This window comes from Podarcis muralis, chromosome 1 (assembly GCF_964188315.1).
Source record: "Podarcis muralis chromosome 1, rPodMur119.hap1.1, whole genome shotgun sequence".
NCBI lineage: Eukaryota > Metazoa > Chordata > Lepidosauria > Squamata > Lacertidae > Podarcis > Podarcis muralis.
Window position 1 is genome coordinate 70,750,946 of NC_135655.1, and position 21,813 is coordinate 70,772,758.

Genomic DNA, 21,813 nt, shown 5'->3' on the forward strand with positions numbered 1-21,813 from the left:
AACAGAAATTCCCACACATTCTTAAAATCTGCTCCAGATTTTAAGAGAATTTGTGGACGCAACAGCACAGATTTATTTTTGGAGTGGGTAAGGGGTATGAGGAAGAAAGTAAAGTTCCATTGTGTGATCAGAATTCCACTTGTGTAGCACTGGATACAACCCAACGGCCTCATTCTCATGGTGACTACCCCAAATGTAATAACATTGCTCACATTGTCTTCTGTTTGCAAATGTAATATGTAAACATTTCCATGTGCAAGTTGATGTCACCAGTAAAAAAACCTGCAAAGCCGTTCTCCAGCCAAGTAACATATACAAAAATGCATATACTAGGGTAAAGTGTGCATAAATATGCATGTATTAGGGAAAATAACATACTAAAATGTGTGTTAAAGAAATGTCCATGTTTCCCGTAAGATCCTATCTTTCCCCCCACCCCGACCTATCACTGGAAACTCTGATTGTACAGGATTCTTAATCACAGGGAGATCCTGTGCATGTATGCCAAGCTGCCTTTTATGTGGGTACATTGACATTCTGTGTTAAATTTTGCCCATACGAAAATAATTCCCATGTTGGGAAAAGCACACACATGCTCATGTATGAAGTGATTAGGTGCACTGTGGATATTTATTGATGCCAGTGATACTGGCAAATGTATATATTCTTGCCAATACATTGAAATATAGTGTTGCATAGCCTGTGGAAAAGTACTTCCTATAGAGCTGGCTGCAGACTGCAGCCTCAGGGCTGGATAAATCATAATACTAAGTATGCTATAACAGAGGGCCTCTATGGTGTTATTATCTGCAAATACCTGATACTGAAAAGTTCTGCTTATCCTGCACTGTACTCCTTTAAGATTATATCTGAAAATGGGAACTTCATCACATGGTGGCATGCGTTTTTGAATACCAACATCAGTATCCTGACTAGTGTAAGGAATGCAACTGCTATGCTTTCCAAAGTGTAGCATGTTTTAAGTGTGCTGTTAAGTAGGAAGAAGCAGTTTTGAGTTGTTTACATATGTGAGGCCTAAATACTTTAAAATGTGGTTTCTTCTTTAACAAATGTTTAGCTGTTCAGTTATCAAAAGACAGGTAAAGAGTGCATGGAGAACAAAGCAGACAGGGCCTGGTTTTTCAGCATTCCTTCTGGAAACATTTCCTTGTCTTCAGTTGGCTTTTTCTGTTTCGTGGTATAGCCCCTTTCCACTCTCAACTGTCATAGCAACTCTCCCAAATATTTATATGCGACAGATACTGGCTACAGGAGTCATTTCCCTCCCTGTATTTTATGAAAAACTGTCACAAAAGCAGACGATGCTTTGTCATGCATGTACTTCCCGCTGTTTACACCTCAGCGTAGTAGGGTGTTAAACAAGTTACCTCACAGTTTTGGATTTTGTTGGCAGGCTGCCATGATTGATCGGCTTGCACAGGACACAGTGTCTGTTTCACTCTTTTTCTTTCTCTCCTTCCCCTGACAGGTAAAAAACTGACCTTTTTTCTTTGTCTTTCAAGGGGAATTGTTTTTGCAAGTGGAATTTTGCTACCACTTGAGTTATGGGGCACTCCTTGTTCTGAGAGCCAGTTCAACTGTTAAATGGAAGCTGAACAAGAAGAGCTAGTAGCTTCTTCTTTCCTTACTTATGTCTAACATATTAGGAGCCAGTGATAAGCATTGTGGGCATCTGGGTATATACAGTTACCATCTGAAAAGAGGCTTATCTGTTCCCCGTTTGAAAAGTTTGACACTTGTTATAATGCATGCAACTTTTTCCTGTCAAGTGCTTCTGAAAGCCCCAAGGGAGTCACCCTGAAGTGATGGGGAGTCAGCAGGTGGTAGCTATGACTCAAAAGCATAGCCTTGCAAGTAGTCCAGAAAAGCTACAAGCCCACAGCATTTTTACAAGTCTACCTGACAATATAGTTGTGAATTTAAAAGTCATTTCTTTGGTAGGAGATAATCTGTAGTTTTCAGACCTTCTAAACCTTAAAAAGAACGCCACCATCTGTTCTGATATCATTGGGAGGGGGAGAAAAGAACGCTCAAGAACAATTAATTTCCCCCACCTTGATGTTAGGTGTTATGCCTGAACAGGGAATGTGAACATTAACAGGGGATGTGAGGCTGTGCACCCACAAACATTTTTGCATTGAGTGGGAGGTTTTGAAGTTCCCGAGTGCATTTCATTCAGCATGCTAAGAAGTCTCCACACAGTCAGGAATTCTGATAAGAAAGGCGTCTTGGTTGCAGGGAGGCTTTTAACTTAGGAACCTCTTCAGAACTTCCCAGGCAATGAAGAAAGGAGCCATCAACATGATCCTGGTCACCTTCCACAGGTTGAAAACTATTAGCACTTCAGTAGGAAACCTCAGGCCTCCTCAGGTCATACACCATACTTGATCTTGCGTCACAGTTTCAAGAATATGAATTTTTACCTTAAAATATTTAACAAGTGGCCAAGTTGTGCTTATTATTCTCTCTCTCTCTCTCTCTCTCTCTCTCTCTCTCTCTCTCTCTCTCTCCTCTCTCTCTCTCTATATATATATTCAGCTTCACAATGGCCTTTCTTTCTAGTGGCTATTTGCTGCTGCTGCCTCCTCTGCGCTTGCACTGCCATGGCTGTCTCCTCCATACTCAGCCACCTCCTCAGCCAGTGCATTAGGAGGTGATGGAGGCAGGCAGGCATGTGTTGGGGGTATAGGAGGAAGCTGGGTGTGGAGGTAGCAGCTGTGGTACATGTGCCCTATGTCACCTCATGGATGGGCCAGCCCTGCATATCCTTCAAAGTATGCCAACTGTTGCTTCCTCCATGGCCTACTTTTCATGAAAAGAAAACATAAAAAGATAGTTTCTTCTTCAGTTTGCATCCAAAACTTAACAGGTACTAGTTTTACCCTGAAAGTAAATTATGGCTGTCCTTCTAAAAATAGCAAAATGAACTTGACAGTGCTCAGCTCAAATCAATGCCAACACATTTTTAAAGCTAGACCTTCTACCAATACTGATGAGCCTCAAAATTACTTTAAGCGATTTTGGCTTTCATGTATTTCTGCAATAGGAAATATATTACTAAATATGATGTAAACACACAGATGTTAGAGAGCTTTTTCTTATAACTTTGTGGGGGTAGTATCTGTTCTTTCCTTTTTTTGGAATATTATAAATTTACTCACATCTACAGGAAACTGCTGCCTTTTCTTCGGGTTCCACAAAAGGTTGATTATTTTTTCCCAATATATAAATTAAGTTAAATTTAATAACTAGAACAGTTAATCGGGAATTAGCTTATAAAGGCACAGTTCATTTGTTTAATTGACAATCACCTTTTTAAATTTTACCTAAAGTATTAATAAAATTATACATTATAGATAACAAAGTGAGCATGTCTACAGTAGAGTTTTATTTTAAAGGTGTCTGCTGTTTAAAGCAACCTTTTTTCTTACATTCTGAATCTACACCTGAAGTAATAGGACTTCACCTACAGAGTGAAGGTGGTGCCTCTGTGACATTAGCTTTTAGTCTAATCCCTACTCCCATCTCATTTGTTCCACAAGGAAAGCACAGTTTTTATGTATGGTTAGACTTTGAGAAATAACCTGCTGATGCTAAATGTATGAAGGGGGGAATCTCACTAATAGAACATAATGCATTTGCAAGGAAGTTCTTCCAGGTAAGGACCAAATTAGACATTAGCTGAGAGTTCCATGATTCATTCTTTCTTAAGAAGCAGATTTTCCCCATGAATCTCAAAAATTATCCAGTCCCAATTATCATAAAATTGTGCACACAAGTCTCTCCCCCCCCCAATAGCAGTTTGGAGAGGAACCAGAAGCAGAGCATAGACACATGGATAACGGGTTGTATCCAATCCAAATCTCCCCCTTTCTCAGCTCACTGTACCACTATAGAAAAATTTTGCAGGTAGAATCATTATATAGATAGGAAAATGGACAAAATTAGGTGTTATGTGTGAATTCACACACACACACACACACACACACACACACACACACACACACACACAGGCAGCCAACTAACTAGTCCTGAAAATTCAGACTAGTTCAGATCTTTAAGAAAATTTCCACATTTTAAAAATTAAAGCTCAATTGCTATTTCCACATGCCTTTTACACAGTTTATATCAGGAAGGACAGTTGCAGGATATGATACACACATCAAGTTTGAATGTAGCTGTAAAAAAATTCTTAATAGAACATAACGTAATTTCACCCCAGTAGATGTTAATAATACTAATTTTTGGAGCTTCTTTTACAGCCTTTTAGGCAAAAGACTATAGGATAATAATGATAAGAGCTCCAAACAACATTTTCTCATGTTAGGTCACCTCTAAACCATATGTATAAGAACATTTAAGTTTAATTTGCTTTAATGGACATGGCATATATCGACCAATGACTACACTTTTAAATCTGCTGCAAATGTGTATGAAGCCATCCAGACTTAGAGTCACATTAGAGCCAAATAAATGGTTTTACATTACTTATAATCATGTAATTTTTCTCTATAAAAGAAATACTTAAAAGCCAAATTCCGGTCAATGGCCAAAGCACTGCTGGCATGCTGAAAATGAAACAAAAATACAACCTTGAGTTATTAGATTTTTTATGATCCATGGAGCTTCAGGACCCACCGCAGTATATGATTTCTAAGATCACAAGGATTTGTTTTAAACCAGTCTCCCCCAATTTGGTGCCTTCCAGATGCTTTGGACTATAGCTTCCATCACTTCCGACCATTGGCCATGATGCTTAGGGCTGATGGGAGTAGGAGCCCAACAATATTTGGAAGACACCAGATTGAGGTAGGCTATTTTGAACACTTCTTCCTGACGAAGCTAGCTAAACTAAGTGGAACTATTTGAAAGGCTGACCTGTCACTACAGTCATCAAAATAACGTAATGTGTTATGCAAAGTGAAAGGATGTGAGAGGGAAATGAGTTAATTTAGGGAAGCCCTGAGGTAACTTCCTGCCAGAAAAGCAAGTACAAATATGTTTTATTCTCTTCATTTCACATTATGCAAATAATGTGCAAGTCTATCCAAAGATTATAAAGTTATTATTCTATCCCAAAAGGAATATGTGAGGTAGGACTATATTGCTATGCTGTTTGTTTGATTCATTTCTTTTCTTTTATTACAGTTTTATTTTGTATTTAAAAATCCAATGAAATAAAAAGTTTAAACAATTAAAATTGGAAATAATATGCATACAAGAAGAAAAAGCTAAGCTGAAATATGACCAATTAGCAACGTAATTTCCAACAGAGCTGTCAACCAATTAAAGGCTTTTAGTTGATTAATGGCATTGTTTTTAACTGATCAATCCAAGTAACTAATTAAAATAAACATTACAGTGTGCAGTCCTTGACCATTGAAATCAATGGGAATTCTTCCATAGGCTTGAACAGAACTACAACCCTTCAGATCTCAGTGCAAGTATGTTTTCGCAAAGATAGCATGTTCCTTGAACTAATTGGCACAACTACCAGCACTCCACATCCTTTCATACTGGGCATCTCCAATTAAAATTTCACTGTAATTAATTCAGCAATTGATCAATTAATTGGATAATCCACTTCCTTGCTCTTTTCTTCATTATCGTAATGATAACATATGCTTAAAAGTTCTGCAGGGTCTCTTAAGATGACCAGGGGCCATACTTGCTGATTACTGAATATTGCCTATGAATATGTGAGGAAGTGATCATCTGTAGTCTCTGACTGAATTCAGCATCACTGCCTCCACTTTTCTACAGCTATTTCGATCTGGGGCAGCATAGGATGGCAATGCTGGGATTAATCATATGTCTGAAGGTGACAGGTGACAATTTCTGCATTACCTGAGCCAACCCATATGCACATTTCACTGCTCATATGAGGTTTACCCAATATATCCAGCAAAACATTAAGAATATGGCCAGTCAGCTTTCATGAGTGCAAGTTGCTCCAAAACCAAAAGTCCCTACTCAAGGAATCTGATATATGATCTGTGGGCCACCATATAAACATTACACTATTTGTGTGAGCACTTAAATGCACATGCCACCCATCTGAGGTGACATACAAACTCACTCGAGAGCTTTCTGAGAAGAGTTGAACCAGAGTGTAAATAATGAGAGCAGAGAATGCATATTGTATGGAACCATTTTACAACTAGAACTTATGCTTGCACATGTCACTAGAATCCATGCAAAATGCCTCAAAGGTCTGCATGGGGATTTAGCTGCACAATGCTCATTTAAGACATCCAACTTTAAGGAGCTCAAGGAAAGCAATGCTCAGTGGCTCAATATATTTGTTACAAAAACTCACCCTCTGCATCTTCTGGCCTTGTAAGATCAATGACTCCTGGGCCTAGTTTTCCATCTTCACTGGGCTTCCCTGATAGCTGTGGGCCTAAATTCTCATAGCGTGTTCTTTCCTGCCGAAGAGAAAGGAACATTAAGATTTCCAGTCTGTTCATGTCTGAATATCTTGAGCGTACTCATTTTCTATTATACTTCCCTGCCCCTCTGGCTATCACCTGCACTTCCCCTGCCCTCCATACTAATATGTCAGTCCTTTCTTGATTTCCACTTCCACATTTTCTTGTCCATCTAACAGAGGTTGCAAGTCATATTGGTAGGTAAATCTTTGTTCCTTACATTGCCCAATCCCACAGTTGGTACCTAAGCATGAGCTAGTACTAGTAACAGATACAGGCTATGCTTTTTTTCAGAAAGAACACAGATATTGTTTAACTGCAGGTATCAGTTTAGAATTTAGTGTCCAAAATCTAGTTTTCAAATATGCAATACCCCTCCAGTACTGATTAAATGTATGATGAATTAATATTCAAGCCAGTTCCTAAGTTATCTTAGCACCATGATTGACTCTTCCGTGGTGCTTGCTTCCTGTGCTGCTAAATTTAAAGTAACAAGGAGCCCATGTTGAAGGTGTCTACAAGATTATTATTTCCCATAGCAGCAGGGAAAGGGTGATGCCAGTGTGGACAGTTATCCTATCCTACATTCCTCTCATATAAGGGTGAAAATATGTGGACATAGTAGCCCCACCACTTTGGTAATGTACAAACTGGCTTTTGGAAGTTAGCTTATTAACACCTTTGACTCACTAAATCTCTTAATAACAGAAAACCCACAACCACTATGTATTTTACTACACAATGAAACAAATAATTGTGTGAAAAATTAAATTGATTATTGCTAGGCAATAGCTTTAAACAACCCATTACAGTTCAGGTAAGTATAAAGTAGGGCAGGTAGCATTACTGTGGTGTAGAAATGAAGGATTGCGGCAGAAGCTCTAGAAATTACTAAGAACACAAGAAGGAGATCCTGCTGGACAAGGTCAATGGTCCATCTAGTCCACCATCCTGTTCCCACAGTGGGCAATACCCAATAACAATGCACAGTCCTGTATTTCTTAAATGACCTTGGGAGAAAGATATTGGCATTTGGAAAAAAATGCTAAAATTCAAAACTTAAAAAGCACTTTCTACTAAAACTCGCTAATTTAATAGAAAAATCACCACCAGCACAACCACCACTCCTCTCATCGAGATATGCGTTTGCATTGGAACCCTTGAGAAAACACAAGTCTGAATTTTATGCAAGAGGCTTTCAAAGACAAGTATTTCAAAGAAGGAATACTAGATGACAGAAATAGTACTATTATTTTGTCTAGAAATTTGAACTGAAACTCAATGGGAATTTTAAAAGAGAGAGCAAGAAAAAGAAAGGGCTGTGTTTGTTCCCAGAATAAACAACATTTTTGTGTGCTGTAAACTTCTGCTGTAAAACTAGATCAAGAGGCAATTTATGTCCTCAAAATATGAGAGGACAAGAGCCTTGAAACAATATGGCAGCACATATCTTCTGACAGTGGTAGCCTCAGTGGTACTCTGTCTGCAGCAACGTGCTAAATAGTTATCATTAATGTATTGTTCTCGTGGAAAAAAAACAATGTGTTCTCTCTCTTGTCTTGTTGATACTTCTTAAGACTGAACTTGGCATTGTGTTGAGAATGAACAAAACACTGTTGTTCATTACTATGAAACTATTAAATGTCATGTCATCTTGAATTTACAGACATGAAATGCCAGCTTTCAGTTTTGTGAACAGTTTTCTGTACGTTATACTTGATGCATTATGCAGCAGAAGATTGCTGATTGCTGTTCACTCTATTGTTCAATGACCTAGTTCTGTACTGAGCATATTACACATTAGAAGGAAAACAGTACCAAGTTTATTCCCTGAAGAATTGCTAAGGAACCTGGTATTGGTCTTAACAAGCAAAGTGGCTCTGACTCGTTTGCTCAAATCTCTCTGCGTTGGTTAGAATAATAGAACTGTAGCACTGAAATGGGACTTGGGGGTCATCTAGTCTAACCCCCTGCAACCCCCTCTTTTTGCCTAGTGTGAGGTTTAAACCCACTACCCTGAGATTAAGAGTCTCATGCTCTACCGACTGAGCTATCCCAGGAGGCATTTGCTGTTCTAGTCAGATCGTTTTCAGAAAACAATTGCTTACTAATTAGTTCTCTGTAACCATGTTTGCAAGAAGATGTTTAGATTCTTAAAATATTGTTTAGCTAATATTTGGAGTATTAAGGGAAGATGCCAGGCACTGTGTAAAAATCCAGACTAAGCTTCTTTTCCAGGACAGGTCATCATGTGGGGGGAAGTTGTTAAGGAGTACAAAGGTGCTGATAGTTATCAACACATCAAAGCAAGGTTTTTGAGTCTGGGCAAACGGAGGTTGCCAGGGTGGCAGTGGGCAATGATGTTAATAGAAGGGGGGGGGGGTATTTGGCAAGGAGTTTCTGGGAAGAAGAAGCAGGAAGTGGGGAGAATGCCATACGGGGCTGAAGAAGAAGACATTGCCACAGGAACAGACAGCATGGCTGATTCATCTAGTAGATTTGAGCTGGCTGCTTAGGAGGGCAACAAAGGACTCTCTTGTGATGCTAGTGTTGGGAACTCTATCTAGATGCAGGTTGTGAATATGTATAAATAAACCATATTTCCTAAGACACTACAGCCTCTTCTGTGCCTTAAATTTCCAACAGAAACACAAACCCCGGTTTACTAAGACCCCTGAAATATTGCACCGCCGGGCAGACATTGGGGTGACTTGCAGCAATATTAAAATGTTTAAATAATAACAGGCGGGGCAGGGGGTGGGAACCAACATTACACTAAATTGAAGTACAGGTGTTTACTGCATCACTCTGCTTGCATAACCTTAACATTCAACCATTTTCAATGTTTCTTGAAGTCTCCCATTTGCTGAAAAACTATATTGTCATTATTAATTTCCCACTATAATGTGTATTGAGATAATGCTGTTGTGATATGCAAAAATACTGAAACAAAGAGCACTGAGAAGAAACATAACTATTGGTTACAGGCAGGCAGGCACAACATTCAGCTGAAGAATGCTATAAGGTCCAATAGTAATACCTCACTATCAGAACGGATCTTGCTTTGCTGGTGCAAAGGAATGATTCTACCCCCTGTCCCCCGGGGACGCACATTTAAAGTAGAAGAGTTGGATTAGACCTTTCTTTAAGTTCCTGCAGTTGGGAAGTAATTGGCATTTTGTACACTGTGTTTCTTTTCTTTCTTTTTTCTAATATTTGCATTTAAAATATTTCTATAAGCAGAGTTAATGTGGCACCTGCAATTTTCATGGCAAAAACCTAAGTGTGTGCTTTGGGGGGGGGGGAGGGGAAATAGCACTCCACTTAAAAAAAAAAAATCAACAGAACCTTCTATGTATCAATATGCACATTTGAAGTATCCTTCTAGTCATTCATTCCCTTTGATTTTCTCCAGAAAATATTCTGTGTTAAAAAGAAAGTTTCTGAAAGAATATCAATATTTTGACACTGAAAGAGAAAAGGGAAAATTACATGATAAGGCTCAGGAACTGGGAGGAAGAGAAGCGTACATGGTAATAATACCTAAAAGAATTGAGGTGAATCTATGATTCTGTAATAACCTTCAATGTCTCATTCTTTTGAAATATATTGACTGCTACAATTCTGTATGTATGGTTTCATTTTTCCACTTAAAGTATACCTCATAGCAATAGTAACTAATTTTCAGGAAAGCTGTAAATAAAAAAAAATCTATTACAACATAATTGGTAAATACAAGCCTAAGTGTATTTCTGAAGGCAAGAAGAATTTAGACTGGACTCCTATGTATATTTACCTGACAGAAAGCCCAGTTGAACATAGGGAATTATTTCCAAGTAAACATACATAGGGATCACAGTCAGGTAAATAAATACATCTGTAATTGAACTAAACTAAGCAGATTATAAAGGAGTACAAATTGCAAATTCATTAATAGGAAATGGTCTGTATATTTAAAATACGTTCAGTTGTGTACGCTGTTCTCATGCACCTACCCAAATTCTATTTATATTCCTATTTACAAGCATATGAATACATATTCATGTCTGAAAATAGCATATACTTGTGAAAATTTACACACACACTAAAAAATTACTTACTTAAAAAACCACACACCTGTCTTACACATCATAGAAATAGCTTATTTATCCTCAGGAAACCCTGAGCTCATTTTTTGTTTATTTCAAACTAAACTGCTTCTTGTAGGCATAAGGCCCTGAGTATATATCCTGAGTAAAGTAAGTGCATTACGCCATGGGGCATAATGAACACAGAACAGAATTCTAACTCAGATCATGATTACTGGAAAACCAAGAGGGCTAATGCTTTTAAAGAACACAGTCTATGTCTAAGTACAAAATGGACTCTTGGCTACTTGGAGATATAGAAAAACCTACTCATTGCTACTTTCGTGGTTTTGGGATGACAACACACTGGGGCGGGATTCGTTTTACTAACAACCGAACCTTCATTTTCCATTCAGTGACACGATTAGGCACTTATTTATGCATTGTCAGGCACAAACATGCAGGCAGCATAAAAGTTATTGAAAAAAAATTAAAGCCTGCTTCGCTGTGTCGCAGGACCGTTGGTTAAGTGCTTTGAAATGATGATCTATGAGGTAGATGTTGCATATTAAATAAAGATATTTAAATGATAAAGCCCCCTTTAGTGAGCACTGATGAATGTTAAATGTTCCAAGCCACAAAGCTGAGCCATCCGTCATATTCACATGTTATCATAGTCAATGATGGAGCAACCCCAGTGATGACAGATGGACTGTGAGATTATTATCCCCTTATTTCCAGAGTCACCAAACCAGTCTCCTACTCAAGCATTATTTTTAACTTTACATTAAATTAAGAACTTCCTCCACACTTCTGTGGTGGGAATGATCAATGCTTTCCTCCTGGGTGTAAAAGGGAAATGGACTAGTGTAGTCAACTGAAGGAAGTAGGGGAAGAAGCCTGCTCATCCACTGGAAAAATCGGAGTGGGTGGCTGGGGGAGGGGGAGAGAGAGAGAGAAAGAGAAGGCTGCTGGAAACTTCAGCTAAGTAGAATAAATATAAAATTGTGATCTCGGGGAAGAAAAGTAATGATAACAGTAAGCACATAATAATGGCTTTTCTCTGCACTTAGGTAAAAGCTGAATTTTTGATGTGCACAATATATTTTCATAAAATTTTATATACTATGTTTTATACACTTATTGGCTATTCCATAATAATGTGTGCGCTAACAGTAAAATTGCTCCCAAATTTATGTGTGTTATTTATTCTTTCCCACGTAACAATGCTTTTTGTTGTAAAAAATATTCTGTTTATTAATGTAACTTTACAACCACTGCATCCAAGATCCGTGGTAAATTAATGACATTTTTATTATTTTATAGTGTCATTAAATTTTTACTGATCACTCCATCAAACAGAAGCCATAAAGGCCATAATGTAAACTGGGACACTTAGATCAGGGGAGCAGGAAACCATTCCATATAGTCTGAAGTAAACGGCTTGCTATAAATGATATTTATACCATCTTTAAGCATGTGAGAATACTTGGACAAGTTTGGCAAAACTGTTTCAGTACAGCAGTGGATTGTGTACTTAAATAACAGTTTATTTGCCAGCAAGGCAAGGGTTTGTGTGTGTGTTTTTAAACCATATGTAAGAAGATGACTGATTGCATTCATCTCTTGAAAAACAATATATGAAATGTAATAATACACCAGGCCCCCTCCCTTTTGGATTACCAAGACTGATCAGACTATAACCATTCCTCAAATTATTTCAACATGTCGTTCCCGCCCCCCCCCCCCCTGCTATGTATGCAGACGCTGAAGTGGAAAATGGCATACATAGTTGGACAGTGATGTAATACCTTTTATTTCAAGAGTCTAACTTAGTAGTTACCAACATTTATTTCAAGAGCCAATTTTGAGACTCCTTGTTAATGTGGGTCATTTACAGAAGCCACAGAGTAAATGCCTTTGGGACCGTTACACACTCTGCGGACAGTATTCCAGTTGCAAAGTGTGCAGACAATTCCAGGATGTTGTCTTTACATGCACAATACATTAAAGTTAAGCTATTCCATATTAAGCCCACTCAAGAAACAATAACACCAGTGTCTTGTTTCCCGCTTGTTCCTTCCCTAGACCATATTGGCTGAGTCCTGGAAGACCTTCCCAACTGGCCTGCGAAGGCAGGGCCCTTACTGACTCCAGCTAAAAAAGCCAAGGCTGCTGAACAGACTTTTTGGTTAGGGAATTGTTTAAGGGGGCTGTTGGGGGGACAGTTGTGGCTGTTACTGATATTCATATTTTGTATCTACATTTTTAGTTGCTATGATTTATGTGAATTTTTTTCAGTTTGGTTGTGTACTTTGTGTGTGTTTTATTTATTGTTTACGACTACTTTTGTTATATTTGTAATTATGTACGTTTTTTCATGTTGTGAGCCACCTTGACAGCATACAAATAAAATGTTTTATGTGTGTATGTATGTTCCTCTGTTCAAGTACAGATATAATAAATGAACAGAAGGGGAATGTTTTCAAAACCTATTTAGATATTTTTCTAGAAAAAGTGCTTGTCATTTCTACACTCATAGCAGAATTCTGTGGGCATTAAATCCCAAAACAATGGAGGACAAAACTCCAGACTTCTAAGCAAGTGGCTTAAGGTAGCCATGACAACATAGTTGTGTTTGGTTCAGGCATATAGATTTGCTTTCCAAACTAGTGCACAAATAATGGTGCTCTGGAAAAACTTACAAATACCTCCATTTTTCTCTGCAAGGTCAACTTGTGCATTGTCCAAAGACTTTCCATTACTTTGTGACAGTGGCTATTAGCAAATTAAATCACTCTATGCTTGGAATCTCTGACAATATTCTAGGCACAGCAAGGGTCATTAAAAATGGACATGTGCGGATTCTTATCAGACCAAGGTAAGTGCCGTGGAAATTGTTGTCTATTAATTGATTTGTTTTTGTTTTTGCAAGCAATGTAATAGGCCTCAACACAAAATCATCAGCTGCACCCTCCATGCAGCTACAGTGGTACCTCTAGTTATGATCTTAATTAGTTCCGGAGGTCCATTCTTAACGTGAAACTGTTCTTAACTAGAGACGTTCTTTCACTAATGGGGCCTCTTACTGCCGCTGCGCCGCCAGCACACGATTTCCGTTCTCATCCTGGGGCAAAGTTTTCAACTCGAGGTAACTCTTTCAGGTTAGCGGAGTTTGTAACCTCGAGGTACTACTGTACTGATAAATTGATAAATGTGGTGATTACTATTGGTCTATATAAGTGTGCAGGATTATATATACAGTGGACGCTCGGGTTGCAAACATGATCCATGCTGGAGGCACGTTCGCAACCCGCAGCGTTCGCAACCCGCGTCCGCACATGCGCGGGTTGCGATTCGGTGCTTCTGTGCATGCGCAAACTCCGAAACCCAGAAGTAACCCATTCCGGTACTTCCAGGTTTCGGCGGTCTGTACCTCAAAAAAACGCAACCTGAAGCGGCTGTAACCCGAGGTATGACTGTATATAAGTATCAGGATTAGAAGAGGTGGGCTCATTTTTCACAAAAATGGGAAAGAGAAACACAAAATGATGGTTTGTATCCAATGCAGTGTCCATTGGTGCAAAGGGGCTTCTGTTTCCTTCCCCTCCCAAATTTGTAGGGTCCCTAAATCCCATGGAGCTAATTTTGTAGCCACCTAGGGGGTTGGAGGGAAGAAGAGTCTGAGAAGTTCTGTTGCACACGGAAGTCCCTTGTGCCAACAGAGCTGCAGCATTGGATACAGCCCTATATGTGGGACATCCAAAGTTTGGCTTGTGATACATGACTCCAGTAATTAAGTGGATTCATGTATGGCCCTCACAATCCAAATGCTATATCAGTTGAACAAAGGATGTAGATATTCACCTGGTTGGGCCAGGTGTATATTCTTCTCAATTCACCCAAAACAGGGGAAAGCAGTACAGCAGTGGCTTTAGGGCTGTGCAACCAGTGTGGCTGCTTCAGCCTCCCCACCTGTCACTGTCCTCCTTGCACTGTCTTGGGTTTTTTAAAGAGAACTGGGCATTCTTTCTTCAGATGTTCAAAGAGAGTAACAGCATTCCCATAAATACGTGTATCCTCCTTCCCCCACAGCCTCCCACATTGTTAATGGCTCTCTGGATTCAACCCCATATTTAGCAAAAGTACTGTGCAAGGTTCAGAACAGAACAAATGTTAATTATTTTAAACCAAAGAATTTGGAAAGCACTTTACTTAATGAAGACTGAAGCTGCAGGTGGGAGGAAGAGCGGGGGGATTGACAATAACAGTATTTTCCCCCCAAGTTACATTGTTTGGGGGTGGAAAACCTCATCTGCTTCTCTGTTAAGGAAGACTTTTTGATTTAAGTCCTCCACACCTCTGAGCATATAGTCACAAATCCTGAACTACTGCCACACTTGCCATCACCTCTAAATTATAGACCTATTCCAGTTAGATTACTTTCATCAAGATTATTGCACTCACTGAACTGCGCCCCCCCCCCGCTTTAAATAGAATACGTTGTGTCTTTGTTCATCTGGTTTTAATATGGTTTTAACCAATTGCAAAGTTATTTATAAAGTTTGCAGCTCCCCAGTAGTTAGACTTATGAAGCATTCAGTCTTAAGCATATCCAGTTGTGTGGTAACCCAACCACTGCTTTCATGTGGTTCCCATAGTTTTATTTATGCACAAAAGCATGATCCATAGCGGTAGCCAAACACTTTGGGATTAACCCTTTGTTTCAAATAAGAGAAGTGTATCATTTTATATAGTTCAGCCAAAACTTCACGCAGACTAATTCTCACAAAAGGGTAACACATTAATTCTGCTGAAATTAATCTAGTTCTACTGGTCTTCAGAGTGAAAGGTTTGAGCCAATTGAAATAGCCCCTTAGCAAGTGAAAGGAAAGAGAAAAGGGGAGTTTTTGACATGCTGCATTGTAAGCTAAACAGAGGCTGCCAATCTGAAGCCTAAACTACAAGGAAGCACTTTCAAAGACTTTATATTGGTAAATAAATTTAGAAGCAGCAAAAGTTTGATGAAACATTATTTCATAGTACAGTGGTGCCTTGCAAGACGAAAAGAATCCGTTCCGCGATTCTCTTCGTCTAGTGGTTTTTTCGTCTTGCGAAGCAAGCCCATTGACAGCTTAGCGGATTAGCGCTACAGCGGTCTAGCGGCTTTTCGCGATCAGCTGTTAAGTGGCTTATCAGCGGAACAGCTGATAAGCGGCTTAGAGTCTTAGGAAAAGGGGGGGAGCGAAAAAAAACCGCGGGGACTTGCAAGATTTTTTCGTCTTGCGAAGCAACCACATAGGGAAATTCGTTTTGCGAAGCGCCTCCAAAACGGAAAACCCTTTCGTCTAGCGGGTTTTCCGTCTTGCGAGGCGTTCGTCTTGCGGGGCACCACTGTATAAGCTGTTCACCTTATGGACACAATGACCTCCCATCCTTCCTGAGCTGTTCCTTTGCTTTCATTATCAGCACATATTATAGGACTGTTTTACTTGGTTGCATCTGGGCCACTGCCAATGTCAGGATACTAGGATTTAATAGGCTGATGATGAATTATGTGGGACAAACTTTATATTGGACAAACTTATATTATTATCATGTATTGGAATCTGGAAATGTATTACTTTAGAGGAGACCTTTCCATCTAATACCACCCTGACAAGGCATGGGTAATTACTGACTCCTGCAGCTGTTATTTTAATAGTAATTTCTAACACCCATACCCTAGATTAGTGGTGGCCAAACTTGGCCCTCCAGCTGTTTTGGGACTACAATTCCCATCATCCTTGACCACTGGTCCTGTTAGCTAGGGATGATGGGAGTTGTAGTCCCAAAACAGCTGGAGGGCCAAGTCTGGCCATCACTGCCGTAGATACTCTAAAGTGTTTTCAGCAACTTCCCAGGCAGTTTCAAATATATGCAGTTCACAGGTACTAACAAGCTTCACTTTGGCAATAAAACTACATAATATACAGAATCTCATGCCCAGGGGCCAAATATAGCCCGACAGACATCTCTGTCTGACTCCAGGCACTGTTCTTAGGTCACACCCCCTTCTCTAGGCAACACCAGCCATGCTATCCAACTGCCAAGTGCTTTTATCTAGATAGAATGTGGTTTTGAACTCTGATAATGCCTCTTGCTTTCCTGTATGGAGATGTGTGTATCCCAGTCATCTTTCTTAGTGTCCGCCTCCCCCCAAAACTTACCCTTATGAAGGAGAAACTGGCAGCGTGAAGGACTCACTGGAGACAGAAAAGGCTTTGATGGCTTCATCCTTAAGGTCTGGGTGCTCCTGCACATGTTATTGAGCATTGTTTCCTGCCAGTGTGCATCGGATTTAAATCTCCTGTGGCTCCCAATTCAATAAATTAGGTTGAGAGGCAGGTGGAATTACATCAGCTATATACCACAGCAGGAAAGGATGCACCCACCAGGCCTTAATGATGCAATCGAAAAGGCGCCTCCTATCTCAAGTGAGCTCTCCCTACAGCCATTTCCTAACTTTTCAAGAATAGCTTTGCTTGAGAAGGATGGTGAAGTGGCAAGAAGAGCTGGTTCAAAGTGTTGAGAACCTACTCCAAGTTAGGCCTGAGGTATGAAATAGGTGTGGACCTTGTTTGCAACAAAACCCAGTTTTAAAATGGGGTTCATATTCTAAGCCTCTGAGTTCTGAAATTCACACCCATAAATTAAGTCTCAATTAAATCAAACAGGCTTACTTCTGATTAAAAAATAGTTAGGACTAATATCTCTCTCTCTCTCTCTCTCTCTCTCTCTCTCTCTCTCTCTCTCAAAAATCAGGAATGCTTAACTGATTGTCCCATTCCATTGTTAATAATAGTTACATCAGCAGTTAAGCTGACTGGCAATACAGATGCTCCAAATAATCTGTGCAGTCTGAAACCTGAGAGGAAAGTAGGAGCTGATGCATGCTTATAACTAAAAATATTGATTTGCAGATTCATATATTCTACCTTCACTAAGAGTGATATTGTAAAATGTTTGCAAAAGCAATCTCTCTGTGTTTCAGAATTTAACCAGATGTTACAGACAGAGCTCCTGTTGCTCCTGGTCTCCTTCCTTTCTCATAATGTCTCTATGCATACAATGAGCGATATTAAGTCACTGCACTGTGTGTTGTCCTGTGCCTCACTTCACACCATTTGCTGTCAGCTGCAGGGATGAAACAACAAACAACGGGGCTGCATCACATCATACTTTCCGGCCCCCTCTTCACAAAAGTTGCCTGAAACCAATTCTCAGTAGTTCCCACCTCCCCTGTCAGCCATAACCCACCCCATTCAGAAAGGCTCCTGAACGATCATGAAAGGCATATTGGTGGGGTGCAGGAGGGGGGAAGCGAGTGAGAAAATTATTCTCCATGGCCCCCTTATGTGTGTACTTCAAAGAATCCAAGCAACAGGGAGGAATTCACTGCCGGACCCTTCCAATTATTTCATCAGTGCAAGCATTTCTGTTTGCCAATTCCACTCTCTTCCCCACCTCACTGTCCTGGGGATTCTGCTGACCCTCCAGAGAGGATTTGGGTGTAATGTTCCATTTTAAGGCTGGGAAATTCGATAATTTGGTTGGAAAACTTCAAGAGGTAGGACCTGAACTCATATGAGGAACCTCAGCATTCCATAAGTGAGCAAGCTGAATGTTCTCTGCTTAATGAGAAGAAGAAATTGTTTTATTAAATAACTACCTACAGCAGTCCTCTGCTTCCAGCCCTGCCTCCTAGCTGGGCCTAGCAAAAATTGCTTGCAGGACCGTTGGTTATCTATCTCTGACCCACACGCAACAGGAAAGGAGAAAGAAAGAGAGACTGAGTGGCAGCACCTCTGTGCTTCTTATAATATCAAGTTAAGTTGTCAGTTACAGAACTATCTTTACCACTTTTAATGCCACCCCAAGGAAAAATTATACAATGTACATGTGCTTTTTGTTGCTGCAATGTCAATCTGCATTTAGCCTAGGTACAGAGAGGGAGTGGGAATTGCTTAGGGAATTTGCCCAGTTCTGTACTATTTGCTGTCTGTTTGAAGCATATGTTTTAGCAACACTTTGTTTATATGCAGGAATCTTTGGAAATGCTCAGAAGGAAGACTAAGATGCCTCTAAAGACACAGGGTGGATGACAATGGAATAATGATGCTAACATCACTATGCCATGTTCCTCCCTTGTATTTACAATAACTGCTGTGTTTTCCTGTGATTAATTCTGCCTCAAGGAAGAAAACAAGTGCTGCTTGCTGCTAGTGTCAGAAAAGCAGCATTATTGTATGCAAAGTTACATCAAGCCTGGAATAAAGGAATGTGCATGACAAAAAACTCACACATACTTCAACCAGCTCTTTTCCTTACAAGAAAAGATCACACTGGAGATTAGCAATATTTATACCACTTCAAGTATGCCTGGTGTGGAGTCTGAGTAAGATTTGGAGGGTGGGGGACCCCATCTGGCTGTGGCTTCCTACTTCTCAGGCCTGGGATAGTCCGGTACCTGTCAAGGGCCCTGCCCCACAAGTGGCTCACTGGCAACCACCAAAGCCCCTGTCCTTTGCTGCTGCTTCTCCAAAGGAAAGAGGGAGGGAAGGCACCACAGCTGATTCCACTTTCCCGCTTTCTCAGTCTAGCAGGAACTGGATGGACCTAAGTCTCCATACAGTGGGCGAGACTGAGGCAAGGAAAGCAGTAGTGATGGTTGTGACGAATGGAGTGTGCTAAAAGGGATGGTGGACTGAGGATGGGGTTCCACCAAAGACATCATGACCAAGGGTCTGCTAATAACGCTGAAGGACGAGCAATCTTTTGTACATCAGAAACATGGGTGTGTGACTTCAACCTGTCTCCTTCCCCGTGTGCCTGGTCTAGCTGTTATTGCTGTTGCGATGCTCCTAATCATGTTTTCAGAGGGCGGGAGGTTGTGTGTCAGCGGGTGAGTGATGGGGAGATTGGATGCGGTGGCCAGAGAATGAAGTGCCTGGGAGGGTGAATGAGAGAGTGTATGTAACTGTGTCACCAGATGACTTCAGAAAGTGCTCCAGCTGTCACCAGGCGACTTCAGAAACAAAACACTCAACCTTGACCACTTCTCTATTTTTAATGCATGGCCAACCACCTAGATTTGGTCCCTGTAGAGGCCTGCCATGCAGCAAAGAAACATGCTGAGATCCTGCTAGGGGAAAGTAGCTGGTGGGGTGGTGGAAGCTGCATGGAGAAAGTGGTGGGCAGGAAAGGGTTAAGCACCATTCTCATACCTTCTGTTTCTTCACTGCAAATTCTGCCTTCCCCTTGCCACCTTGTTCAACACCCACCCAGGTTCCCACACCAGAGTACACCACTAAGCAGGGCATTGGGCCTTAAGACTGCTCTTATTTCTTCAGGATTATGTATTTATATAAAGGATAACTTTCATGAAAGCATCTGAAATTAGGCTATTTCTAGCAGTGCTATCACCACAATATTTTTAAATGGAACCACAAATGTAAACCTGTTTGCTGAAAGTCTCCATGACTACAATATCTCTTTTAAAAGACACTGCTAAAGTCACAGGGCTCACCTTTCCATAAGATGCTCCATTCTGCATTTCTACATGATCAAATTCTAATTGCATCAGATACATTCGGCACAGCACTTCAGCGTGTGTGAGCGGTATTGTAATCATTTAGCTATTCAAAAGAAAATTTAATTCGTGATCAGGCCGCCAAAAACAGCAGTGTGGCCCATTGTTCTATATGGGGGGAGCGAAACTGATTTAGAAATATTATATATATATATTCCAAGCAAACATGGTAATTAAATGCATATGAAGAAGCCAAACCTTTTCTCTCAAAACTGTGTTTGCATACAAAAAAGAGCAAGAAACTCCCATGCCATGATATAAAAGCAAACTTAAGACAAAGCCTCACACACTGCAGCTGAACAATGCGCTTTGGTTCTTATGGCTCAATATTATTAATCCTATGCCTAATTTAAATACTGTCATACAGCCACATATATTTGAATTAACCATGTGACTCAAACAGATTGCAAGTGTCCAGCATGCTTTTCATTTCTAATAAAAGGGGGCAGTATTACACCAGTGATGTTTCAAACTGCCCAAATATTTGTTAAGAGAGCTGATGAAGAATCAAAAGGATTTGAGTGTTTTACAGAATTGTAATTGTTATTTCTTGGATATGCATGCAGAAAAGTAAACTACTGGGTTTATTGTTGGAACAAATATTTTGCTTAAAGCATTGCCCCTGAAATATACCTTGAAATTCTGGTGTTTAAAACTGAAGCTAGAAATTGAAAAGCATCAAGAGGAAAAATATGAAGACATGCCATTTAGAAAAGGCTATTAGAACTAAGAAAAAAGCAAAGAATGTATTGCCAGAGAGGACAGAAAGGATATATATATATATATATATCTCACACTCTGGATTATGGTAATATTCTCTACATGGGGCTGCCTTTAAGAGAGCCCAGAAGCTTCCATTCATCCAAATGTTTGCAAGTCTAACTATATATCTCCAATCTCATAGTAGCTCCATTAGCTTTCGATTTGCTTCTGGGATCTCAAAGTGCTTATTCTAGCCTTTAAGGCTCTATACAGCCTGACATTTTGTGGCAGTTTCCCCACACAATCAAAATCACATCACCTAATTGTCAACTTTTACGTTTTTAAAAATACACCTTTACTTTTGTATAAATCTTCATAAAACTGTAAGATGCTTTTAAAATTAATATAATTAATGCAAAGAAAAATGGATTTTAATGTGACAATTCAAAGGCAATTTACAGCTAGACTTCAAAATTATGTGGCTGAGCTTGGGAGAATATTCCTTTGCAGTTTCAACTTTACAGTTTCAAGTTTATTTGAACTAAAAAAAATCCTGCAAATGGTCAGTCGAACTTCGCCACCAACTGAATTCTGCTTGTCAGGCAAACAGATGGTGGTTTTTTTGTTTTTTGGTTTTTTTAAAAAAAAGATTTATCATTAGCTGGTATTTGAAGAAGCAAACCTAATGATTTAGATGTGCATCTTCAGAAACTCCTTTTGAAAAGAAGTACTGAAAATTGGTCTAGGCCAGGGGTCTGCAACCCGCGGCTCCGGAGCCGCATGTGGCTCTTTTACACCTTTGCCGCGGCTCCGGGGCATATACTAGCGAGGGGAGGAGGCGCATTGTGCGCCCTGACACTCCCCACTGTGGTGGGCGCTGTACTGGCTGTGACATCGCATGGGGGCGGTGCGTGCGTTAGTCACGCACCGTCCTGACGTCACCTTCCCACCCACTGTCAGA

The 21,813-nt window shown here is 40.0% G+C and overlaps 1 protein-coding gene and 1 long non-coding RNA gene across 18 annotated transcripts in view; one reads left to right on the forward strand and one right to left on the reverse strand.

The window, feature by feature from the left end:
- LOC114598573 (uncharacterized) overlaps window positions 1-13,037 on the forward strand; it is an 83,471-nt gene extending 70,434 nt beyond the window's left edge. Inside the window, exon 4 of one of the 2 annotated variants that reach the window (XR_003707087.2) lies at window positions 12,608-13,037. This is a non-coding gene — a long non-coding RNA (uncharacterized LOC114598573). The remainder of the gene's footprint in view (window positions 1-12,607) is intronic. The other variant, XR_003707085.2, reaches the window with a different exon arrangement.
- Window positions 1-21,813, reverse strand: part of SOX6 (SRY-box transcription factor 6) — a 459,717-nt gene that overhangs the window by 27,752 nt on the left and 410,152 nt on the right. For all 16 annotated transcript variants that reach the window (XM_077930886.1, XM_077930879.1, XM_077930884.1 and 13 more), the window contains one exon: window positions 6,341-6,449. In XM_077930886.1, coding sequence (XP_077787012.1) covers window positions 6,341-6,449 — 109 coding nt within the window. The remainder of the gene's footprint in view (window positions 1-6,340; window positions 6,450-21,813) is intronic.